Source organism: Anas acuta, chromosome 1 (assembly GCF_963932015.1).
Source record: "Anas acuta chromosome 1, bAnaAcu1.1, whole genome shotgun sequence".
Lineage (NCBI taxonomy): Eukaryota > Metazoa > Chordata > Aves > Anseriformes > Anatidae > Anas > Anas acuta.
In genome coordinates, this window is record NC_088979.1 from 176727885 (window position 1) to 176755170 (window position 27286).

General features: G+C 40.9%; 1 protein-coding gene across 4 annotated transcripts; it reads right to left on the reverse strand.

Annotated features, from left to right (window-relative positions):
- Positions 1-260: 260 nt before the first annotated feature.
- Positions 261-26094, reverse strand: TMEM168 (transmembrane protein 168). Of its 4 annotated transcripts, none has more exons than XM_068669492.1 (5): positions 25757-26094; positions 20548-21814; positions 8739-8881; positions 7376-7650; positions 261-3614 (listed from the first exon to the last, which is right to left on the reverse strand). In XM_068669492.1, the coding sequence occupies exons 2-5, from the start codon at positions 21682-21684 to the stop codon at positions 3067-3069; spliced, it is 2103 nt and encodes a 700-aa protein (XP_068525593.1). In that variant the 5' UTR covers positions 21685-21814; positions 25757-26094; the 3' UTR covers positions 261-3066. The 4 variants fall into 4 exon arrangements, with proteins under 4 accessions (XP_068525593.1, XP_068525595.1, XP_068525594.1 ...); XM_068669494.1 differs by lacking the exon at positions 25757-26094 and adding an exon at positions 25541-25661; XM_068669493.1 differs by lacking the exon at positions 25757-26094 and adding an exon at positions 25373-25500.
- Positions 26095-27286: the final 1192 nt, after the last annotated feature.

Below are 27286 nucleotides of genomic sequence, written 5' to 3' on the forward strand. Positions count from 1 at the left end.
AGCACAAGGAACACTTTTACTAGCTTGTTGACTAAATTATAAAAAAGGAGAAGGTAAAGGGTATATTAATAATTTAAGTTAATATTTATCATTTCTATCGAATTGTTAAGCTATAAATAATCAGTGTTTTCAGAAAGCCCCATTGTACCTTCTATCTAAAAAAACAACCCTGAAACAAGATGTACACAAAAAAGAACAGACTTAATTCAAGATGGAGCACAGAAGTTTTGGAAGTGACAAATAAAAACATGAAATGGAAATGAGCATCCAAACCAGCAAAATATATTTAAGCAATATCACAAATACACAAAAAAATCTATTTACAGATTTAAAAACGGTATCTCCAGTAAAAATCTTCCCAAAGAAAGGTATTTATACACAAGAAATTTAACCCAGTTACCTTGTCCACTGCTGGCACCATAGATGCTTACAGCTAGCACAACATTAATTATGTCTTTGCAAAATAAAGGGAACGCTTAATAAAACTGATGAAATTTCTAGGAAAAACTGAAGGCTAGACAACAACAATCACAAGGCATGCAAAGCATAATGAACAGCAAATACTTAACTCTCGTAGTGCAAAAATTAAGATGGCTTTTATTCCCATACTTGTTCAGAGAAAAACAAAGACTAAAGTTTGTAGGACTTTGTGCATTTGCAGCAAGGTTGATAATGTATGGGAAGTAAATGAAAAAAAAGTCAACATAAAATTGATATAAATTTATAGCAACCTTTATAACAAAATTTCTGAATGTACAGTACAAACAAGCATCTTGGAAAAAAAAAAGTTTAGACCTCAAGCTACCCTTCTTAATCCATATATATAAATCCATATAATAAATTCTTGAGCGTGTCACCAGTAGATAAAAATAACTTGTATGTCAATGATAATATTTGTAACATTCTTTGGAATTAGGTCTAAATTTCTCTTTCAGGCTTTGCCCCCGTATTTAATACTTAGCACAGCAGAGGGATAATCCCTCGCTGCCATGAGGAGCTTCTGGTGTGTTGTCTCTCACAGAGTGCACATGGGGCTGGGCTGGGGCTAGGCAGAGACCCATGGAATTCCTTGAGTACCAGGCACCAGAGGAGAGCTCTGCCTTCACCTGGTCCTTGCCTGGGAACATGGGCAGTGGTAGGATGTCTTGATATTAACTAGTATAGAAGTGGTGAATTAATACTGCTGAATTCCTGAGGCTCATCATCCTATACCCTGGATTTTGAAAGACAAAATACAGTCTCTTTGTCCAAAAAGGCCTCACAGTTTTCAATGGCTGTAAACATATATTTCAGATTAAAAAGGTATTTTCACCATGCCTTTGCTTTAAAAAATAAAATCAAAAGTAGGAATAACCTTAGTTAATGTTAATATTATTACAAATTCAGAAAACTAGAGTTAATTGTGAAAACTGAAACAAATCTAAAAACACATGATTGGTTTTGCAAATAATCTTTTTGCAGATTGAAGAGCTGACTCTTCGTTTAATTTCTAACAAACTGCTAAAGATCACACAGTCCACCCTACAGAAAAACCTAACAGTTTAATAAATATGCTGGAAACCATTTAATAAACTGAGGCAAAAGATCAGCACCAAATGTTGTGTTTGTTCTGTACAAAACTGTGTGTCACGACACTGCAGAGCAGATTTTCACTTTAGTCTACTTACAGTTCCCAGCACAGGGCAGAAATCCCACGCTTTTCAGTTCCTCTTGTTGTAGAAAGATACAGACAATGTTCATAAAGATGTAACAGCAGAATAAAGAGAGCAAGATGTACCCGTTGTAGTTAGCAAGAAGTGTTATGGTTGATGTTCCAAACTTTTTCAAAATAAAAAGGACTAATTTCTTGATTTTCAAATGTTTGGATTGTACACACACGTGCAACACCACAAAGCGTACTACCTTGGCAGCTTAGTTATTTACCTTCTGACTTACGGTATTTAGGCAAACAAGACAAAAAAAATCTACACAGCTTCTCTGACTGAAGAGTACCAAGACAGGATTTCCAGAGTCCCATCCAACTTTAACTGAAGGACTTTGTGGCTGGGAGAACAGCGTTGAGGAACACTTAGGATTCAGTGCTGGCTTATGGGAATAATTTTCCTGACAAACTGCTTGCTCACAGATTTAATACTTTTGAGCGTGAACCCATTTGTCTAATCCCAGACTCAACATTTTACAGGACTGAGGTCTTAGGCACGGCAAAGACTTCAGATGTGGAAGCAAGGCAGCATTTGTATTTCTTATTTTTTATCTATAGACTAGTTTCTTACTTAAATTCCTTGTTTGTTTTTTTTTGTTTGTTTGTTTTTTTTTTGTTATTTTTTTACTTCAGAGTAGCTTTTCAAAAATACAAACAGGTAAGAGCCTGAAAAAGACAGAACCACCCTGACAAGTGAGGAAAAAACCTCTCAGTGCACTTTTAACTCCATCAGAACGTTACAAGATTGTCTGATTTCCTTGTTTTCCGTAGCAAATTTCCACTGATGGCAGTAGAGAATGATGCAAGAGCTGAAGATGCAAAAGCAAATAAAACAAGATTCTTGGTAGCTACTTATCTACAGTGACCATTCTTCTCTTTTAATTTTTGGCTCAGTGCTATTTCATAATAGCCTTGATCCCACCAAACAAATTCAGGAATATAAATATTGATTTCAAGATTAGCTTGTTTCCCTTCCCATATTTGAACCTTACACAGGATATAAATGACAAGTAAGCATGCTCTCATATTCATAGGAGCTCCTGTCTGTCACACTGGTGGTTCTGAAAAAAGGCTGCTTAAAGTAACACATATGAACACGCAAACTGCCTCCAAAATGCATGGTCATATTAAATTTCTTACATATGTACATACAGTTCAGTAACAAAACGCAATTATTATAGTCCTAGCCTCTTCTGTTTAAGACTGCAGTTTTCTAACTGTTGCATATACTTTAGCTGTTTAAAGAGCTGAACAAAGTGAGTGTAGCAGATTTATTCAGAGAAAATAGTCATACAAAAAGTTGCAAATACTTTAAAGTGAGAAAGTTCCCAGAGCTCTCACTTCGTTTCCTCTTTGGTTCCTAATTAGGATTTGACGAGTTTGAAACCCTGTCCCGTGTCCAGCACTGCGGGAAGAAACCAACTCATTTTCAATCTTTTCAAGCACCTGAAACATGCTTTACAGACCCAGAACATATTGAGACCACAAAACCAGTTTGCCAAATGCACTAATGGATAGGTAATACGTGGGAAATAAATCATCCAGTGTTTGGCAATATCGCTTCCTGTTGGCAAATGCAAAGTGTAGTCACTCCAGTGTTTTGACACGCCATACAGGGCTTTCACTGTACGACCCTTTTCTGACCAGCTGATGTTGCTGTCAGGGTTACAGTTGTACTCAACCCATTGCCTGGTGAAGTCGCCAAGCTGTGGAGGGTCTGCTTCCTCAACGTCTACAACCTTGGCCAGTTCTGCTCCTTGCACTGCAATGTACTGGTCGTTTACTTTCCTTACTTCTTTAACCCAAGGCTGAGAGTTCTCACAGTCTAGCACAATGATGAGTCGGGAACAGAAACTGCCGTTCTTTTCTCTCCACCACTCCAAAAGTGTGTCAAGCCGTAAAGCATCACCACCTGCAACAAGGAAATGTATTTAACGTTAACATGAAGAAACTGAAAACTCGATAGAATTTTAACTATGACACTTGCAATTTGAGTGTCCAATTTCTCATGCTCCATCTCAGCTCATGCTCCAGCTATGCTGTGAAAGAGCACGTTTTTATTAAGCAAAGTTACCTATAGTGGGGATTCCTTCTGCCTAGTGTAGCGGATACTTCAGAATCTACGTAGCTTTGAAAAGCAGACTCAAGTGCCCAAGGAAAATATCTTGCAAACAAGTGAATAAAACTCCCCTGGCTCCACAGTGACTATTAATGTGAAGAAATTATGTCTGCGTTTTAGCAAGTTGGAGCTATGATACAGATTTACAGCAAAAACACTAGTTTGAAAATGTCAGCTTTAAAAAAAAAAAAAAAAAGATGACTTTCAGAAGAGGTAGAAAAACATTATTTAAAATAACTGCATTTCAACTCCATAGTGATTTTCATTGTGTAGCATAAGTACATTTAGCAGTGTTTAAAATCTTGTTACTAGCAATTGAACTGCACAGATAAATCTCAAACAGAGTAGCTGCGTATTTCAGCACTCACATTTCTGTCTATAAGGGGTGACAAAAAAAGTGCTTCAAATTAATAGCTTGGAGTTAAGGCTTTGAGCACGATATTGCAGTTATAGTAAAAGCAAAATTACAGGGCTACAACTTTCTCCAAAACAAATGCAAACCTGCAAAAATAGCATCAAAGAAAATCATAATATACAAACGTACATTAATGACAGTCTTGGTACACGATCCCCAGATTGCTGTACTTACAATATTTACAATAGAGCGTGTTTACAATAGAGGTTTGTATAGAAGCCAGTTTCCTTTTTTTTTCCTAGGTAAGCCTTCTGTGTCAATTATCAGTAAAATGGATTTGTTAACATTTGAAAGGCTTGTAAGTAAACTTTATTTTGGTGTAACTATGCAAGGGTAAACTGTCCAAAGAAAACCAACTCAGCCTTCATATGCACACAAACACACCCTCCTTTCTAACCCTACTGACATCAAACACATGCATTGATCAGCTGGCAAAAGATTCAGGCACCAAGCTGAGGAAGAAATCCATGTGTCTGGCCACATCTGGCTCTTAGGCAGGCTTCACAGGCAGTTAAGCTGACAATTCAGCAACAGAGACAACACTTCAGCAGCCCAGCTCTTGCCTTTGCGTTAGCTGAGAATAACATGACCTCCCAGGTCGTCTGACTGCTCATGCTTTATGCATGACTCGTTAACAGTTTTCTTTTGTACACCACTGTGTTACATCCCACCTTCCAACAACAGAGAAACATCATTAGTGAACTAAAGAATCCAGTAAGCCTCCTTTAAAAGGATGTCATTATAAAGGAAAGACTACATGCTACTGCTGTGCTGTAGCAGTGCCTAAGCCAGCAGTGAGATGCTCCTTTCTGTTAGATCCAAATGTTGTGTTTCCTGGTTGCCATCCCTCTTAACCCTCTCCAGAGGCCAGAGGACGGCACACATTGCAGGAGATAACGACCATCTGCCACAAAACACCACTGCCCAACACACAGAACTTCATACAATCAAATATCCTTAGTCTTCTCAGTTTGTACTTCAGGTTACGTTCAGGAGCTGTGCTATCTGGCAGGATTATCAAGTTATGCTCCATAACACATCCAACTCTCACAATGAAACTGAGCACAAAAAAGGATTCAAGACAAGCACCAAGTGCTTGTTCCTTTCCTTTCTGTGACTATAGATTATTTCAGAGTAGAAGCTGAAGATGTGCTTGGATAGAGAACTGAGAAAGAACTGCTATGAAAGCTGAAAACCACCACATTTATACACTATATTGTTATCACAGTAACTCTTTTTATTGCAACTGGTACCTTCACCCTTACCTGAAAAGTAAAGACAGAGCTTAATACAGACTATAGCTCTCTGAACAGGTACACAGAGATCTCAGCTCCTCTGCCATACTCCAAGCTGGCCAGATGTAAGCCGTGATCTGGAAGCTGTTGAATTTCTGCATCAGCTTTCATCTGTACATAACCTAGCAGTGTATGCAGCCGGCTGGAGCCCTGGCAGGAGGCAGTCTTGCAGGTAGCAGGCTCCACACCTCGTGTGGACATGCCTGGCAATTGCGCAGGGTGGCAGCTGCTCTCAGGAACAAGACCACCCTACTCTCAGAGAAGTAATTCAGCAATATTGGCACACACTGCATTACATCACTCCTGCTGAGAACTGCTGTGGCTTTTTTAATCCGCTGATACAGATGAAGGCTTTGAGAAAAAAATATGCATTGCTCTTCAGCAGGTGTAGTACTTCAGGTCTGGAATTGCACCAAAACAGGTGTTGGGCCTCCAGATGAAGACTGACCTGTGGCCGAACAGCTCAGCACAACTGCATGCAAATCTGTCTACACTGCTCCAGAGCACATGCTCCTGAAGAGAGATTGCTGACAAGCAGACAGCAGCTCACAGGCTGAGTGCTATCTGTGAAAGTGAATTCTGTCCCACGAAGAAAACAAGTTGCAAATTTTCAAAGTTATTACTAGAAGATTCACTTTTTGCACACAGAAGCATCAGAAGCCCCGTTCTGTACAGCAAGACAGCAAGGTTAAGCCCATCAGTATGTGAAAGCTTCACAGGTTTACCAAAGAACAATTTTTACACAGTTGGGGTAGAACTGCATTATTACAAAGAGATCAAAAATGGGCCAGAAAAGGGAAAAAGGGTGAAGTTTATACCAAACATATTTTTATGCATTGAAACAACCCTCTATATATGCATTTGTCGTCTTGAGGCTACATTGCACCCACAATGACTCCCAAACTCTAGGATGTCAGCAAACCATAGTTCCTACCGTGATACAAAGTTTGCTGTATGTTAGAAGTCCTGCTTTTCTAGCACGGGATTTACACCTGCTTCCTAACACTTTGATTAATTCTATCTTTTATAAAATACAGAGTACATCTTAAGGACGTACAGGCAGTCCTTCATGACAGACTAGCTGTCACAGCAATACAGAACATTGTATAATTCACTCATAAGTAAGTGTGCTTGTTCTACCACATCCAGGGAATGAGATTACTCTTGTTCAATACAGTGAACAAATATTCCTCAAAATACAGGGAAAATCTGTATTTAGAGAAAGAGGGGGTCATTTCCATATTACTTTTCCGGAATAAAAAAAATGATCTTCAAAGGCAACTTTTTGAGCTGTAAGTGGAATAAGAAATCATGTTTAAACTTGTAAGCATACATTTGGGGTCAACAATAATCAGAGAATTTTGTGAACAACTATAAGAACAGCTAGTTTCAAAAGGATTTTTATCAAAGTGATTAAATACTAAAAAATGATATAGAGGTTCACACAGTAACACACCTGTCATACAGAGAAAGGTAAGGAGAGGGCTGCTTCTTTAGATCGAGTTAACTGCATGGAACAGGGGCTTCTGCATTACTGCATTCTTTCCAGTAGTAGAAGTAGTCAGCCTGCAACATTGCCTATTTTGATGATTCCTCATAGCCCCTGAATTTCTCAACAGTCATGCTCTGTATATTACACATTCCTTTCCTCCTTCCCTGCCAGGAGCTCATATGAACTTGTACTCCAAAGACTGGTGTTTGTCATTCCAAACTATCAGATATAAAGTGTGACCAAACCAGAAGTTTAGCAATACTTTTTCTTTCTTTTTACAAGAAAGAATTCAATGATTTGGAATGTTTATCAATGCCAAAACTACTACTAAAAAAAATCACGAAACAGTTACCTGCCAGTGCCCATTCACCAGTGCCATGTGAGTGACCACTGTAATACAAAATGTAGGTGTCATGTCTGGGTCCATCTGCAGTCCGAAGTTCAAGAAAAGACTTGATCTTGGAGTGAAGGGTATCAAAGGACAGCCCACTCGTAGAGTAGTCACAGCCGTATGTCTCAATCATGTGATACGCAAAAAATCTTTGGATGGCATTAAGCATGCCTGTAGACCTCAGGTTTAACTCTTGCACATGATCAGGTGGAAGAAGAGTTGGCTGGCCATCAGGACTAAAGAGAAGAAAACCAGTTATGATCAACAACAGTTTCATGTTTAGTGGACTTCTAGCAATTGGCATCCCCCCCCCCCCCCCCCCCCCCATGGCATATTTTCTCCTCTATGAAGTAGCACTGTTGTATGCTCAAATTGACTTGAAATGTGCAGCTTACAAACAATGCCAAATACTGCAGTTGAGTGAGGAGCCACTATCTCCTCCTCCCACCACACTTGTTCCACTTCAGAATGTAGTCTTTACTCAACCCCATACAGGTAAGTGGCAGGGAGAGAGAGAGAGAGAGAGAGAGAGAGAGAGAGAGAAAGAGAGAGCGCTCATCTTTGGACTTAACACTTGCTCTGCTTGCACTCTGAACTTGCTGAACGAAGACGAGCGGTGATGTGAACATGCTGGGCTTCAACTATTTCATGGAGTCCCACTGCGAGTACACTGCCTTCAGACAGGCACTTGTTCACACACAATTGGAACCAAGTGCAGGAGAATGAATGCATATCTCCACAAAAAAACTCTTGCAAATGAGTTCCAACAATAGACTTTGAAAAATTCAAGTACTCATTTTCTTCAGGTATTTTGAATTCATATATCTCTGCTCCAAAGTAGCTTTTATTCAATATGGAACTCACTTACACAGATAGAATAATTCTTACTTGTGTGTGTTGTTCAGATGCTGATCTTTCAGCATCAGAAGCAAGTTTCAGATAATGGCATTCAGTGCTTAGAAAATGATGAACTGGGCCTGGAACAAACCAGGCATATGCAGGTATGTGTGCATATATACCTCAACATCAATACATAATCAACGAGATTCAGGATTACAAAATGCATGCTTTTATATATGTTATATATATAAGTCTTCATAGATATTCGTTAGTCATGACAGTAAGAGATTTGGTTCTTCAAGATACCCAGTGGAATTAGTTACTCATTCTTTTTGAAAGGTGAAAGAAATGAAAGTACAAAATTTGTCTATTAATTAAAGGAGTATTTTCTTATTGAAAAACTACAAGCAGCAGCACTGGATTGCCTCTATTGGCTAACAGCTCACTTACACTACGGTGAGGTTGAAGTGCACAGTAACTATACCTGCAAAAATTGGTGGGAATCACAACAGCATACCCAACACACGTTCCTCCCAGGCAGTTTCCCAATTCATGAAAAAGCCCATGAGCCATGGATTCCAGAGGCAAAACAATGAGAAATGCGCTCATGAAGATTCCATTGGTTGGCTAAAAAGAAAAAAAAAAAACACATATATATAGAGAGAGATTTAGGTACAGCATGAAAAACCCTTTCTGTATGCTGGGTATGGTTTTTAATAATAATTCCCTGTGTCTGATCAAATGTAATTGGGTCCTGAAACATGGAATGGGAGTTACTATATGAAATGTAGACTTATTTTTCCACATATGTTACACAGTGAAGTACTCTAAAGAGAAATGAAAGCTCAATTTGGATATCTGGGGAGAAAGTGGCTGGCAAGCAGGGATCACTCTTCTGAAAGGAATGCATTTGAAGTCACTGACAGCACAGGATTTAGGTTTGAAAACCCTGATCACAGCTCAGCTTTACCCATTTAAGCAGAGAAATCACATGCCACAAAGTTATTTATGTGCATAAAATATGTACATTGGTAAATATCAGCAGGATCAGGACTTAATGCACTGAACAGAATATCATGTACCTAACATAAGATGACAACATACTATATTGCATCATTAAAAATAAACATTTAACTATTCTTGCTTTTTAATGCCAAGAGATTTTAAAAATATCCCTAGTGCAGGCTATTTAATGTGTCACACAAAGGATGACTTATGTGAACATTGAGAACATTATTGCAATTAAAAATACAATTCTCTATCAGCTACACAAATATCAGATGAGGAAGAAAATCTACAATGGGACTTTGTAGGGCCCACACAGCTAATGCCCTACCTGAAGCTTTCCTTTTTGCAGACAGAAAATTGTTTTGGAAAAGATTACTTCAGTAATGACTTCTGTGAAAAAAAGTTTCACAAGTTATGTTGCAACCACTAGCACTAGTAAATGGTATGGTTATTCACTGAACCATAGAATGGTTTGGGTTGGAAGGGACCTTAAAGCCCACCCAGCTCCAGCCCCCTGCCATGGGCAGGGACACCTCCCACCAGCCCAGGCTGCCCAAAGCCCCATCCAGCCTGGCCTTGAGCACCTCCAGGGATGGGGCATCCACAGCTGCTCTGGGCAGCCTGTGCCAGGGCCTCACCACCCTAAGAGGAAAGAACATCTTCCTTATACCTAACCTAAACCTACCCTCATTTAGTTTAAAGCCCTCATCTTATCCTATACTCCCTGACAAAGAGCCCCTCCCCAGCTTTCTGGTGAGCCCCGTTTTGGGTACTGGAAGGCTGCTATAAGGAATACTAAGTATTCATGTTTATGTAGCAAAGGAAATAAATTCATACCTACAGCCTTCTGTCTTTAGAACAGTGTTATGACCTTCCAACCACACCTATTTTTGTGTCCTCGTTGCATAAATCTACAATATTAATGGTTATTTATTTATTTATAAAAAAATGAAACCGGATACTCCCTTATTGTTTAACAGTCTCAGTGATTTGATGAGGGCTGGTAGTTCAGTTTCCACACAGACAAAGCAATTTATAATTTGGAAAGTAAATGAGACTGAAAAAATGACACCTAAACGGAGTCAGTTCTTGTCGGCACACAGCACTAACTCCAAAATATTCAGTTTTTAAGAACTGAAATACTGCATGACTTTGCAAGCTTTCCTTACCTAATGTGCCTCCTGAGCTAAGAAAGAGCTCTGTGCTTGCCGAGCGTCCCAGTTTTAAATAGTGCCCCATTGTACTCCTGACAGAAGGATTTCACTTGTGTGTCCTTGAAATGGTGACAGCAATACTTTTACCACAAATAAACACCAGAATCTGATATTACCTGATAACTAACTGATAACTGGTAGCACTCCTCTCAAGTAACTGGTAACTTAGCTGATAGCATCACTCTCAAATTGCACTACCTGAAGCCACTAGAAGATTATAGCCAGAACCAACGATGCTTTATTGAATTTGCTACAAATGAGAAGTTTGTTTGTTTCATTTCTAGTGCTGAAAAGTGAGGCCATGACATTGGGCAGACATCAAATCAGAACAGCCAAGGAGACCTTCCCAATACCCACAGCCCTACACTCCTCAAATCTGCTAACTGCTTGGCTACAAAACCAGCCCAGATACAGCAAGTCTGTAAAAGGTGGTAATGCTCCTGTTAATACTGCCATCAGATTTCGTGTGGTATAATGTCAACTGATTTGGTGCTAATAATTTCAATCCACAAGGAGTAAAGCGTGCCTATTAAGTGCACATACATTGTAGGAGATTGCTAATCACTTTTATATACATCATTTTCTTAGCCATCTCGGGAGCTATCTTGCATCGCTCCAGACACATTCCTTTCCCATTCCCAATCTTGCCTACTACTCAGAGGGTCAGGATCAACGAGTGAGTTAGGTTAAGTCAGATATTTGGGGCAAGGGCAGAGAAGCATTCAGCTAGTGATTCTCAAGTTGTGTCAGAGAATAAGGATTTTCAGAGTAATTTCCCCAAAACACAGTGCAACAATTATGGTGCAACCTGAACTTGTTCTGTTGTAAATTAGGAGAAAAACAAAACAAAACAAAAAGCCCCTATTTTTTTCCCAAATGCATCAGCAGAAAGTTTATTTTTGTTGCTCAGTTTCCTAAATACGCTCTGAAAATCAAAAGGACTCAATAAAAAAAAAATCATGTTAACGTTCATTCTACAGAAAGTTGTTAAAGTATAACGCATTGATGAAATTGTGGAGCTCTCTGGCTAAACTCGTTTCAAGATTTGAAGACTTACTTTTGAAACTGCAGATGCCTGAAGGTAACTTGCCTTAAGTTATCATGCAGAAATTGAAGGGCTCATCTGAGAAAGCTTCCTATTTATGATCAGTCTGAGGATTTTCTAAACCTTGGAAAGACTGAATGCACGGACCGTGAAGTATTATAATCCATTTTTAGAACTACGGCAAATTTAGCTTCTCCATCATATGATGTATATGACTTTTTTGGATCTTGTTATAACAAACTGCTCTTACGTTGCATTAGTGTTTTGATCTGAGTGAACATATTAGAAAATAAAAAATACACCTGCCCATAAAAAGTACAGCTACCAGAATATCATAAAAATACTATTGTACTGGTACTTGCTCTGACTTTTTATTTTAAAAGTTTTATTTCAAATTGCTATGTTCTAAACACTCCCTGCACTCCCCAAGCTCCTAAAACATACACAAGTCAGTAAACCTATGGAGTATTCTGCAGTAACAGAACTTGAGATCATCCAAAATGTTAAGAGTTTTCACCAAATTCCTGACTGAGTCTGATTTCCAAAAAAAAAATATTTACTTTTAATTGCTGAAAGTATTCCTACTAATACGAAGATGCCAGCAGGAAAATAAAGGCCCTATACAGAAATGGTAAGGATCGCCTCCTATCATGGAATGGCTCGGGTTGGAAGGGACCTTAAAGAGCATCTAACTCCAACACCCCTGCCATGGGCAGGGATGCCACCCACTGGTGCTCAGGGACTCATACAAACTGGCCTTGAACACCTCCAGGGATGGGGCATCCACAGCTCCTCTGGGCAGCCTGTGCCAGGGCCTCACCACCCTCTGAGTGAAAAATTTCCTTCTAATATCTAATCTAAATAACCCCTTTTTAATTTAAAACCATTCCCCCTTGTCTTATCATTATCTACCCCGGTAAAGAGTCCTCTATGTTTTTTTTTGTTGTTTTTTTGTTTTTTGTTTTTTATAAGACCCTTTTTAAGTATTGAAAGGCTGCAAAGAGGTCTCCCCAGAGCCTTCTCTTCTCCAGACTGAACATCCCCAGCTCTCCCAGCCTTTCTTCACAGGAGAGGTCTCCAGTCCTCTGATCATCATGATGATCCATCTCTCCCTGTATCCTGCTTTTAATTTGTACCACATACATGTATTAAAGAGGAAAGGGAAATGCGTTCTATAGTGTTATGAGTCAACTCAGCTCTATCTGAAGTTTCAAATTCATCTTCATTTACTGGCCATCTTATGCTCTGAAGTAGAGAAGTAGATTGTTAGGATGGATATGTCACACATATAGGCATTTATGTAATGTAAAGATGCTGGCATTTGCTGTCAGCACTTCTTCAACAATTTTGATTTAGAATAAATATATCACTAAGTAATATAAGAATGATCAATAGTGTTTAGAGCAGCACCATAGTAAGATAATAAAATATTTTAATTTAGTGCTGCAAAAAATGATGTAATTTTAAAACATCTAAACTTAACAACTTGCAAGAGCAGAAAAAAAAAAAAAAACAACACTAATTAAGCTACTAATTACTGTAAATCTTAAGATAGGTCCCTCTTTTAAGATAGCAGATAAGATGCAAGGTGAAGACTTACTAAATCCAAAAGATCTGATGACTGGTCCTCCATGCAGCAGATGGCTGTGCATGCATAGCCGGGGCCACAAAGGGATTCTGTTCTTTCATCTGTTCAACCCATTTTCACTCTGGTTTCAACTGCACTGGCAAACTTGGCCTACAGTAGCTCTCTGTACTCCGAGTGCCCACTGACCCCAGGCTGCGCCAAAAGCAAGCAGAACACAGGGACCCTCACAGCAACACCACTGAAAACCTAACAAGCCATTTCATCTTTTGGTCTTCGGTGGTGGTTGTTTTTGTCTGTTTGCCTTTGCCTGTCTTCTAAATGAGTACTTCTGAAATACAGTGCGTTCTCATTTCCAAGAACTTGGAAAAATAAAATGAAATAAAATAAAATACTTCTTGCCTTTGGCTACTGAAATGACAGACAATGAAAGATGGGTGAGATTCGCAAGCTGTACTATCTTTCCTCTTCCTTTAGCTTTTCAAGCAACATTTTATGGTTTAATGTTGCTTTGGTAAAACACCAGAAATTACAGGTACTTTGTACCCTAAATAAATAATTTTATATTAATAGATAGGACAACCCCATTCCCAAGGAGAAACCACTGCTGAAAGTGAAACACTTCTGATGGAGTATTTAAGGAGGGAACATTATGTGACAGATTAAAATAACTAGAAGGAAGAAAAAAATAAAGAAGCATTAATTTAAATTGGAAGCCAGTTACGAAGGCCTACAGAAAAGCCCTTCTGATTCAAATAGAAATAAATTCATAAGCAGATGTCAACTTAGATGATCACAGAACCTTTGGAGGTCACCCGGTCCTACCGTCACCCTGCTGAGGGACACCCAGGGCAGGCTGCCCAGGATTACACACAACAGGCCGACACAGCTGAGGAGGCTTACACAGATGTTTTTGCCTGTTTGTGAGGAAAAATTCTGCCCTGCTTTCCATTATCCAAGCTGAATTTATCCAATTTCAGGTTTTATATATCCCTAAGTGCCTGCACACGCATATAAGTAAATACGAAACAAAGCTGTTTAGCTCCTCTGCAGTTATCAAGCAAAACTGAAGACGTAATACACTCCGTGAAGAAGAAATCTGAGGTGAAAAAGACTAACTTGATAACTAATCTACACACATTTGCAGAAAATAGCCATCACGTTCCCTGGCAGGCAGATTTAACAAGTTGTTTCCCATCCCTGACCCCTGCTCTAATCCCAGGAAAGCCCGCACCATTGCATAGATGGAACAGCAGAAGCAGAAGAGGCGGTCAATTTACAAGCACATTAACTTGAATCCTGAATATTCGGAATACAGAAATTTGACTTCTGAAATTAATGAGGCTGACAGCAAGGCTGAGCACATTGGGCAGATTCTGCAGGCTTACAACAAATGCAAATGCTCTTGTCACAAAATAACACTGGTGCTGCTTCTCAGCATTTCGCCAAGGGGCTGTGAACAAGGCACGTTAACTTGCCTCTGAATTTTGGTCTGACGGCACTCATCGTGACGCAACGAACAGACCCAATCGCTCCTCATTACACTGTGCCAAAGCCTGAGCCTACCTCAGCTACCAAAAGCACCCAGGCTCATCTGAACTCTGTCCTCATCCATTCTTCTCAGGCAAAGCAGCATAAAGATGCAGCTAGGGCAGGAAGGAGGCTCCAGAGGTCCCCGTCAGCCTCAGATGGGGTGACGCTGTGACGTACTGACCGGGATGGGACCGGAGATGCAGGTAGCCAAGAAGGGCTTGAGAGCCTCTTCCAAGAGGGGAAGACAAAATAAGCAAAAATAAGGAGGGTAAGGGGTGAGTTTGAGAATGGTTCAGCAGGGCATGAGGGGGATTTAGGATCTAGCTGAAGAGATGTGAAACAGCAGGGAAAGGGGAAACGATGGTGTTGTGGAAGAAACAGAGCAGATGAGTCTGTAAAGAAATTGTGAGGCTGCTATGCAAGTCAAAACAGCAAGCCCAACAACAAGCAAAGCCCAGCAAAGACCGGATTAAAAATACAAGTCAGAAAGAAAAGCAGGGGAAAACAAAGGAGGAGTAGATATGATTTGCATTTAAAACAGTTATTTAATCTGCAACAGTAACAAAAGTACGTGTAAGCAAATACAGAGGGTACTTAGAAAACTTTTTACTATTCAGAAAGCAATCTCTTATAGAGAAGTTAAAAAAAATCACCACCTTCAATTTTATTAAGGCATTGTAACCTGAGCTTTCAAAAACCTTCTGCGAGACAGTCACACTGCATAAAGAATACAAAATCACCAACTCTCCCCAAACAAGAACACACACACCATAAGCTGACTCTTCTTCCACGAACAATTGGAGTTCAACAGCACCGCTCATTTAAGGGCAAGTACTCATGCATATCATGAATACAATTACTTTACTAATCCATAAAATTCACTAAAACTAAGAATAATGTACTGAAAGCACTTCATTCCATTACTTTACCTGTCTCTGACATAGTTCATTTTTCTCCTGGTAATACTAAATACAGGTCTTCCAGGGATAATAATTCTCTTCAGGCAGTAATTAAGCAAAACTGCACTGCTACCTTGGCATATAGCACTTAACCAAATCTGATTTGAAGTTTCTCAGAAAAAGATTCCTCCAAACCTTTCCAAGAACTATGCTTGTGAATTCCAAGCCCTTCCTCTCCAAATTTTTCATCATTTTACTAGCTTCGAGAAGAGGTAATGCCTGAGTCATTTGCACGACTTCTGCTGGATCCTGTCCCAACCCAGAGCCTAATTACAGACATGAGTAATTGCTGAAATGAGTAAGTACTACAGGAGCTAAAGAGGCTATTGATCTGACTGGAATTACTCACACAAATGTAAAGGCAGCACAGAACGCTTCCTGCGGATTTCGCAAAGAAAATTTTCAACGGGTCTCTACTGAGGAGTCAAGGTGTTTTTCCTCTCCAGCTCAAGCAGGGATTAATCTCAGAAGCAGACCGTGTCACTCCTGAAACACGTCCCACTGAAAAGCTGTTACTCCATTTTTGAATGCAATCATCTTTGACAAATTGCTTCTACGCTCCTCGCACTTCCTCAGGTCATCCTCCAGCTTCAGACAGACCCGAGGGCTCTGCTCTTCACAGTTCAGTTTGATCTGTTGGTGAGGGATTCTCCTTTCAGGAGCTCCAACCCTCCCCAAGCACACCTACAGCCCCTGGCTTCTTGCAAAGGCTAGACCCCCTTTAAAGCAAGGTCCCCAGCTAACAGGCCTGCATCCGCAGCAGTTCTGCGTGAGTCACAGAAGCCCTACGTGCGCACCAGTGAGTTAATTCTCCCCATTTTAAAGGCTTTTCTAAGAAACGAGATTTTTTCTTTTTTTCCTGGCAATTTTCGTCAATCAGCACACACTGTAGCCACCAATTAGCAGGCAACGTTCTCCTTAGGCCTTGACCTCTCATACACGTTACATTTACACGATGCATGGATATTGCAGTGGTTCAAAGGGCATACATAATGCTGCTGTAATGAACTTCTCCATGAAACAGAGCCCCTTCCATCCTCTACCCCATTTTTGGCTATAAGATAACACACACAACCGAGCCAGCTTTTTCATATGCTAGGGCTAGTTATTTATAGCTGACTGTTAGGAAGCAACTCTCCAAGGCGCAGACTTTTAGCCAATTCTGCTCATTATACGAGAGGCCAAATGGCAAACCATTAAGCGGTTCCAAGCCACCTCTCCTATCGAACGCAGTGTCATTAAACTGGCTTTCTGCACGTCCTCAGACTGAGGAAAGGTATAAACACAAAGCGCTTCATCTTCTAGGCTACGCTTAGCAGATTTCAAATACAATTAGCACTTACTAAGATGACATAAATCCCAAATTGGAAGTTGTAAAGTCTGGAAACAGTCCTGTTATTTTACACATGCAGAAAATGTTAAGAAGGAAACTTTAAAAAGAGCAAACACATTTTCAGGAGCTTCTGATTCTGGAGTGCTTTGCACTCCTAAGAACATAAAGAAAAAATATGTTGCAAATTTAACTAAAAAAATACATCCCTAACATGAAAATGTAAGGGTGACTGCACAAGGCTGCACCACAGATCCAACTAGGAGAATGTCTTGTCTCAAAGAGGCCAAATGGATACCTAGGAAAGACTGTAAGGACAGAATAAGCAGGCATGTTTCCTGAGTACTCCAACAACTGGTGGCTCTTGAGCCAGACACTGGTTCTTTACAGAAAATAAACCTCAGTGAATTTGTCCCCAGGGACTGTGCAGTGTCCCCTTGAGCCTGTATGACTGCTTAGCGCACCGTGATGCCCACTTCTCAGGTAGCTTGGCTCAGTACGAGGAGCTGTCCCCACCTGCCTGTCTCATTCCTGCTTCCTGCCAACTCGATTCCCCTCAGCTTTGGGGCTGTTACTTTTCCACATCACATATAATATTTTATATTCCCACTCCGCTGTCTCATTGCCATACTGAAGCATCCTTAGTCATTCCTTCCATGGAAACTGTGCTGGGTCTCTAATGAACTTCACCACCCCTCTCTGAACCGTCTCCTGTTTTCTGATCTCTCGGATGGCAAATAAGAATTGCACAATTATTTGACATATTGAAGCTATGGATTTATACTGTGGCATGATGATACCTTCAGTCCTTTCCCAATAATTCCCAATACTTTTTTTTTTTTGACCATATAAAAGCATTTTCATAGAAAGGCATCTAAGAGCCTTAAGATCTTTTTCTATTACGTCCTAATGCCAGTAACTTTTTTTTTTTAACAAACACAAACAAAATACAAATCCCAACCTAATAAGCATTTAGAAATAGCTTTTCTTTCTTTCCTTTTTTTTTTTTTTTAAAGAGGAAAACCAGAGAGAATTCTCTAACAGTTTGTCTCTGTTACAATATGTGTAAAACATCATAAGGAAAGTACATAGTAACTGCAGAAGCTTGTTTGCTGCATTACCATTGAGCTTGCTAGACCTTCAGAAACAACTCAAAAACCCTGCAAAGGACTCTACAGGAAGAGTTTTGAGGCCTGCAATTCCCCCTATAAAGAAGAAAAAAAAACAAGTTTCCTTAAAGCCCCAGAAAAAAAAAAAAAGAAAAAGTCCCACAAGAGGGTAAATCATATGCTCATACATCATTAATTTCTTATTTCTAATTATTTTGAAAACTGACACTATCCAGAAAAACAGAGAAAAGGCCACAGCTCCTTGCAGTCACTATAATAAATGATGTATCCATTTATTAAGTCATGCTCTGACCAGGTCTGGTAAAGTATTTCATTTTCTGACAACAGATGAAATAGGCACAGTGATCTGTGTGGCAAACATCACACCTCTGAAACAGAAAGGATTTTGGTTGGAGACAACTGTATTTGTAGCCTTAAAGTAACTCGTTGATGTAAATACATAATGGAAGAACCACAAATACAGTAAAATTAATGCCAATATAATTATCTACTAAATTAATTATTATTATAATTAAAAAAAGTATTTCCCGACAAGTAAAAGCACGTGGCCTCATTTTTGCCACCACCATTACTCCCCTTCCCACTGAACAGGAAACAAACAACCTATGGGACAGAGGCAGTGAGTAACAGCTTATCTTACGTACACACACGATGCCAGAAACTGAAGTTAGCCAATAACAAACACTAAGGCTTAGCTGAATTGCCAGCTTGCTCTTTGTGAACTGTCCTGCACGAGTCCTTCCAAAGTACAACAGGACTTCTCCAAAATTAGAGAGGCCTGGAAATTATCAAACCTGTTACTGCTGCAGTTATTTCTGGGCACACAACAGAGACAGAAAAAAGAAAAACAATGAATTATCAGCACGAAGAGGAAAATGTAACTTGACGAGTTTGAATCCAAACCTCCCTGCTTGTGCACATAACCTGCACTCAGGAAGCAGCCCCCTGAAAGCAGCTCCTGTGTGCTTTCAGCAGACCAGCAGGGCGACGGAGCCCTGCCCAGGGTGATCCTGCAGGACCCCCATGATGCTATCTGGTGTCCAGCTGTGCGTGGACAGGCACTGGAAGCCACCAAAAGAAAATGTCCCTCTCCTGTGACTACCCAGCCAGCTTACATGCCTGGCTTCTTCTGACTGCTGTTGGGTATAACTAGGTGGAGTGACTCCACCCAGATCACTTCTGTAACTATTAACTAAGGTGTATCAAGGACGTTGAAGGAGTAGGGTAAAGGCAGAGAAACTAGTAAGGCTATTTCAGACATGCTAAGAAATTTGCTTTTAATGAAGAAGTCACCCGGCACATCAAAATTAAAAATCTGCATTTTGATTGATAAAATCCCATAGCTCTCTGAAGGAAAAAAAAAGAAATCAACAATATTAATCTGTGAAAGTTTACCTTGACTTCTTTCTGTTTCCCAAACTATTTTCCCATTTCTTTCAGTGCATTAGCACCTTCACCCCTAATAAACAGAATCGCAGAATAGCTTGGGTTGGACCTTAAAGCCCACCCAGCTCCAGCCCCCTGCCATGGGCAGGGACACCTCCTACCACACCACGCTGCCCAAAGTCCCATCCAGCTTGGCCTTGAGCACCTGCAGGGATGGGGCATCCACAGCTTCTCTGAGCAGCCTGTGCCAGGGCCATACCACTCTGATCAAAGAATTTCCTCCGTGTATCTAACCTAATCCATTCTCTTTTTTACCTCTTATTAAAAGAATGACTGTTGCTGTTTTTCAGATCAACATAAAAAAGAATACAGGCACCAAACTCCCTTTTCACCCTGCTGCACTAGTGATAACACACAATGTACTTCAGTTTGAGCACTGAGCAAGCATTCTTAGAGAAATATTTGTTTTCTGACGAAGAACATGCATAGGCCTTATGTCAGGAGTGGAAAGAAAAGTCACAGATAAGAACACCATGTGATGTTAAGAACTGGTCTTTCTAGGAATGTATGAGATGCATAAACAGATTGCAATTTAAGAAACTAAGAGCACCTTATACCAACAACTTATCAGTTTATCAACTGACCTCTGACTTCACATCAAAACAGAAGTACTGAATAATGCATTCTTAAAACATAACTTTGCCTTGATTCCATTAAAATAGTCCCTAAGAAAAGCCCTCAATGTGGTGCACATTACTAGGTTTCAATACAGTGCTTTCATCTGAAAAAAATAAATAAATTATGGCACAAAGAACTCAGGGGTAAGATTATTTTGTAAGTAGGTACGTTTAAAAAAATTTGCACACTTCTTTTGCCTGGAAGCATGAACTCTGCTCATTCTGACTATACGGGGAAACTGGCAAGTGCCAGTTGCCTTCCTAAGACACGGGCAGCACAAAGTGTTGAACTGGAAGAGTGTGCTTTTGAAGCCAAAGGCTCCAACTCTGAACTGCTGAGTCACAATACACCACCAAACGGCACAAGAACTTTTAGGAGTCAACAATTCTCAAGAGGGAGATCAAGATAAAGAGATTATTGTTTACCTGCCAAGAAACAGCCCCCAAAACAGCAGTTGCAACAAGGCTGAAAAATACTAGCTGTTCTGAAATTAAGCAGAAGTGACGCATTCCTTTGGATGCCATAACTCTGTCGAGGCTGTTGTTTTCTGCACGGTGGGTATAGTATATCTTGTGACAGTCATTTAGTTTTGTGTGAAATCCCCAAAGAGTTATAAAAAAAATCACGTGACAGATCATCCAAAAAATTCCAAAAATAGAAAAACCAGGTATCACAAAATACCAGAGATCCAAATCGCGCAGCTTAAAGGCGGCAAGGATGAAAAAGATCAGTTCAATGACTCCAACTGAGATGACAGAAAGCCTTCTGCAAATCTTACCACGGTACAGGTAAGGCTTCCATCGTTCAGTAACAGAAAGTCCACTGAAGTAAACGTCGAGAAGGGGATCTGAAATCAGGCAGCTGAAGAAACAGGCCAAGGCAAATGGGTTTGTGGGAATGTGCAGCGATGGAAAAAAAAGTAAGGATGTAATGGCTCCAAAAATTGCCAAATTTGGAATTGCCAAAAAAGACTTCATACGTAAGTCAATAATTAACACGGCCAAAGCCATAACCAAGAGAATGATACTCATAGATTCTTTCACCAGCATCGTTGTGCTGGCAATTGCAAACCCAACTAGCTCCAAGAACTCAACTGTTGTCAGCAGAGTTGGTCGATGATGGATACAACCACAAATCCTCTCAACCAAAGCACACAATACTCTTAAAACAATGGCAGAAAGGAGCAGATATTTAGTCGCTTCTTCTTTCACATCATCCTTGAAGGCAGAATTATTAAGAAAACAGAGAAGGCCAAGCAAAAAACCAAACCAAAGATTGGAGAGACTCAAACTTGCTGTTTCCATTGAAAAATAGTAGTAGAGTATGCTGGCAATTCCAAGAACAAAGAGTCCCAGAATAAATATTACCAAAATCAGTGCATCTGCAGTTTTTTCCCATCTGACATAAAGGCCCATGCAAATGGCAACCAATAAGTTGATTCTGGCAAGATAGCCCAGATATCTGACCGATGAATGCATGTTCACTTCTCTGTTTGCTTCTTCTAGCCTTGTCATTGCTGCGTAGAGACAATGACTAACACAGTAACGCAGTGACCTACACATGTAAACTGCAGTTAGGGGGTTTTACCCACTTGACCGAAAGAAAATATTTGGGTTTCATCCAACAAATGCAATGTAACAGCTGTCTTCTGTAATATCATTGCAGTAACAGTGGTCCAGAATCACTGAAGTCCTGGAAGAAGAATTAAAAGAAGCATTAGTGGCAATTAATTCAATTTAATCATACACAGCATAAACATGACACATTCACTTAACATCTAAATTAAAAAACACATAATGAATATCAGGGAAGTCTATTCTCAAGAGTCAGTCAAATTGGGGTCATTATTAAAATAAATTTATGTGAAAATCATATTATAATTTCATAATTTGAACATATGAAAAATTTAAACCAAACCTTGCCCATTCAGCTTTTCAGTAACACCCATTGAGTATATATATCGGATATCTACAGGTATCCAAAATATTCTTATGATACCCATTACCTTCTAAAACATTTCTCCATTGTTTTAAAGCATTGTTTTATTTCAGCACCACATTTTACAAGTTCTCACTTTACACTGAACATTTTTGGTATGTTTTGCAAGACTTCTTTTTAGTAGTTGAATAGCTACAAGGGTTTACAAAAAGAACTTCACAATCAGTTAATGAGCTTCAAAACACAATAGATCACAAAAAAAGCAATTATCATTATCTCCACTTCTGGGAAGGCGAATGGATACACAGTTTATCAACTTGTGTGGCATTCAACATATTCAGAGATAAAATCCAGCCTTTTTTTTTTTTAACGTCAACTCAAAGCCTTTATTTGCACCCCTGTGAGACACTTTTTCCCTACCAAAAAGACACACAAATAAAATGAACAAGATAAATATTATATTTAGAATGTATGTGCTCCTACCCAGACCCATTTAACCACCGGTTTTCTTTTCAATATAGTATAGGAACACATAATATTTATTTTTTTTTTTTGGGGGGAAGGGGTTGCAAGAAAACGTGGCTATGGAGATATCCCTTGAGATCATCAATAATTTACAGAAAATGTTTCTTCCTGGTCTGAACTGGATCTTGAAACACAAAGATTATTCTAATTCTACTGGTGTTTAATTTTATTGAGTTTACACATAAAGAATAGCATTCATTTCCATAATTAGAAACAAAAGTTCTTGAGGAAATTCTATTTCCACCAAAATCTGTATTTCACTGTATTTAATGATAGTTTTCTACTTCACACAATGTTGTCAGAGGCAAAGTTCAAAGTTCTCTTGTTAAAGGCAAAAAAGGTTTGTGCTTCAAAGCCATAACTCTGCTCTGTATGCAGAATGTGTTAGAAGCAACAAACTGGTAAGAGTTACTCCAAGAACAAGCTTTCTGAGAGCTTACAGGTAAAGGAAAACACACGTACTTCTGCTTTTTGAGCATTTTGCACCTAGAAAGTCTAAACCAGGAGTGACTGAATAAATAAAACAGAGCCTACACCTCCAGAGAAAGTAAGACAGAAACCAGCAGGTGGATCAGAAGAAAATAAAGAAACAATACGATCAGTATCAATATTTTTCCCTTGCTAATTTTCCTAAGAAGCATCACAAATTAGAAAGGGCTCCAGAACAAATTCCCTTAGCTAAAACTTACTGAAATCCTGTGTAATAATTATATTTACGTATAACGTTTGTTTCACAATGTATTAACAAAATGTTTATCTCAGAGTACAATTAGATAAGTTACTGGCAATCTCCAGCAAGTAAGAAGACTCATTTGTAGCCTCTATCATTTCTGAAGTAATTACCTAATTGCCCATCTTTCAAAGACTTCTGAAGAGTTAATGGTACGAGAGAGCAGATAATGCCTCGAGAACACTTAGAGCTAGTGTTATAGCTTACTGCTTTCATTTATAATGCTGAGGGAAGTATTAAAGGACACTTTGACTGAAACTCCTAAGACTTCGTTCTCTCTCTTCATTTTTATATTTATTATTTTTTTTAAGTCAGTGAACAACAAAAGTGTGGGACTGATTTGCCTATCTGCTTTGGCTTCTCTGAAGACTGACACGCCGTATCAAACCAGCTTACGTAACTGGTGCAGTGACAAACCAGGCCTAGGGAATCCTAGTTTTTAAATTTGAAAATATATATTATCAATATTAAGTAATTATCTTAAATACCTAAGATATATTACAAATATTATTTGGAAAGAACTGTACATTAAAAGTCTGTTTAATTAAAACAGCATACATACGAACTACTCAAAAGGGATGGTTATTACACAGTGCCATTACAAGTTCAAGTTCTTTGAACTTCAGCAATGCTTTTTCTTAGCTCTCATTATTATTAATGTTTGATACATATCAATTTAATTCTGAACTGCCTAGACACTTAAGATCTTGTAATGTTTCTCCCCTCACCTAGTGGAATACTTTCAACCTTTCCTTTATTTCCTACTTCATACAGACAGCACAGCTCAGTTAGCTATCATATTGCTGGTGGCACTATATCAGGTTATTACAGCACTGGTTTCGCTCTTGTATTCCTGTAATACAAACAACACTCACGTTACAGACAACCGGAGCCATTTATTTAAACTCCTGCGTGTCTTCTCCCCCCACACCAAAGTCACCAGTTAGCTCACATTGAAACTGTGAGTATGGAGGTGTCATTTCATGTTTTCTTCCCTCTCTCAGTACTGATACTTGACTGCTGCTATGCTGTCCCATTACCTCGCTCACTGAACCTTTCTGGAATCCCTCCGAGACGAGGGACTGCAGCTGCTGTAAGTGTGCGTGCAGACAACAGCCTCACACAACCCACCAGACCAGCCCACGTACAAAAGGCGTAAGCTCCCGACGAATATCCAGCTTAAAATCCTGCCGCTGTCACTAAATCCTTTTTGGGTAGGATCAGTGCAGAAGCAACACCACCACCCCCCAGCAGGCAAGCAGCCACTCTGAGGGGCAGAAACCCTCTGCCCAGTTCAGCGCGTTGCTGGCAGCAGGTCATGAGAAATGGGGCACAGACGCTGCTGGTGCTGCCATCGATGTGCCTGCACAGGGTGCCAGGGCAGGAAACACACTCGGGTTTAGAGCAGAAAGGCTCAGCAAGCGCTGAGTTATCTGCAAAATGACAGCTCGGACCTTAAATTTGACCTCCTCTTCCTGGCTTTCCGCTGAATCTGCAAAAAGATGGGCTAGTAAACCCTGCTACTGACTGCGAATGTCCTCTGAACCAAATCATGTGGTCAACTTTTTGGTCAGAAGAAGAAAAAGTAGCGTTTTTGTGGTTTACATATCGCATCTCGCGGATATCACCAAACTGCAGTAACACAGCAACTCCAATGGGAAACTTCTAGAGCCGATTTATTCTTTACAATGCAACTCTTCGCTACTTTTGTCACTCGTTTGTGCTTATACTTTGAACAAAGACAGTTCAAAGTTTACTTATTTATTTATTTTTTCTTTAAAGTAAGGGCCTTAATGTTTCAGGTTGCATCATCCGCGTTAAATGTTTGAGCAAATCGAACTTGGACACAAAGCAAACAGAACGCACGCCTTTCTTTTTAAACGCTCATCAATTTTCGCAAGCCTGTGGTTTTAAACTGAACCTGAACCCAGATCTAAACTTAAGCTCAACTATCCAAGAGCCTCTCTATAGATACTCAGGAGCAGCGTTCCCAAGGCAGTTTTTAACGTGATTTGCAGGAATCGCAAGGAAAGCCCAGGAACGCTTTGGCAGCGTACCAGCAGCTGGCTTCGAGTTTGGGTGAGACCTCTGGAAACTGGACAGTGACAGTCTCTTGGCTGGAGCTGGCCTTCTCTTTTATTCACCCACTTTCGCCCAAGTTTACAACAAAAGCAACTCCGGGAGACTTTATAAACCAAAAAAGCAGTATTTATGCAGAGCATCACCTGAGTGCCTCAGGCCGCCGCGGGCACCCGTCTCGGCCAGGGCAACGCGCCCGGGGGGTCCCGGCGGGGCACCACCACCCGCCCCGACCCCCAGCTCCCCAAATCCCCCTTCCCAGAGCCCAGCCCCCCCTGGGGCTCCCCGCCGGGCCGGTGCCGAGCCCCCCGCTGTGCCCCGGCCCCGCCGTGCGCCCCCTGCCCCCGCCGGCCCGGCCTCACCTCCGCGGGCGTCCCGGCCACTCCCCGCCCCCCCGCGCAGCGCCGCCGCCATCTTAGGGCTGCGGCGGCCCCGCTACGGGCAGCGCGGAGGCTCAAACGGCGCCGCCCGGGCGCTGCCCGAGCCCCGGGCCCGGCCCCTGAGAGGGCTGCGGGGGATCCCGGGAGGCTGGGGCGAGGTGCTGGGGGGGGAGCGGGCACTCCCGCCGCTCCCCCGCGGTTGGAGGAGGTGGGGATGGGGGTGCTGCGCCCCCCCCCTGCAGCCCCCGCTGCCTCACGCAGGGAGAGTCGAGCAGCGGGGCGATAGGAGGGGGAAACGCGCCCTGCCCGGCACACAGGCACAAAATGGAAGGCGGGGGGGGGGGGGTGGGTGGGAGGCAGCCGGACACACGCCCAGCCTGCTCGGGGCACACAAGAGGGAACGCAGATCCTGGACGGACTCGTTCCTCCCAAGCTAAAAGGCTTGTTTTACACAAAATGTCACCCGTGTTTCATGCAAGCGCAGCCAGGTGGGTGCGAGGAGAAGCCCGTAGACCCTAACGGTGCCACTGCCCCCACTGCCCACACAGGCACAGCAGCGGGAGCGGAGCTGGAAGCGGAGACAGGCTGCAGGCTCCTGGCTGCAGGCTCCTGGCCCTCCTTCCTGGCACCCCTCCATGGCGGGTAACCCCCTGCTTCCCGCAGGCAGTGCTGCCTGGCAGCCGCTGGCCACGCCAAGAGCTGGAACTTGGTCACGCTTTCTCTTCTTCCCGAAGCTGCTGGGCAGCTGAGTCACAGGAACCCCTCCTAAACCCTCTTCAAAATTTAAATAAAACTACCCAATACTCTTAAAAATTATTAATCTGTTTCCTTTAGAAGCACCTGCTACGGATGCTGTGATAGCATCATGAAAAACTCCTACTTAACACTGTGTTTCTTTAACTTAGGGATACACTTCAAGCGACTACTGGTTGAGCTTCCTAGATGATACTTTATTTGAAACGTAAGAAAAAGTAAGAAAAAGCAGCTAAGTTTCAATGCAAGTTTGCTAAATGCAACCCTTCTAAAAGTCTTCCCGCTATTCCACAGGTATAAAACAATGAACTTAAAGTGAGAATAAAGGAGCAGGAACCTGAACAACCCAACTTTGCAAGGAATCAAAGATGCATTGTGCATTAATGGAGGTATGATTAAAAACACTTTTAATAATCACTTCCAAAGGCAAGTCAGCAAGTCTCCCTGAAGCAGAAAAGGTTAGGAAAATTCTGTGAAACGATGCTTTTTAATCTTCACTGTTAAGCAAGGGATCCAGAATACATCAGCTAAGCTCCACAGTGCTAGGGGCACACTTAAGTTCTGCTGAAATTTAATTTTCTTACAATTTTGCCCTGATTACGAGCCTTGCATTTTCAGTTCTTTGGATTGCTTTTCCCACTGCCATCCTTTCACAGCACCTGCACAACTCAAAACCATCATGTGGAGGAATACAGGGATGACTTCAAAGGGCAAACTTACCGCAGCTGCTGCAAAGATATTTCAGAAGGACAGAGGGGA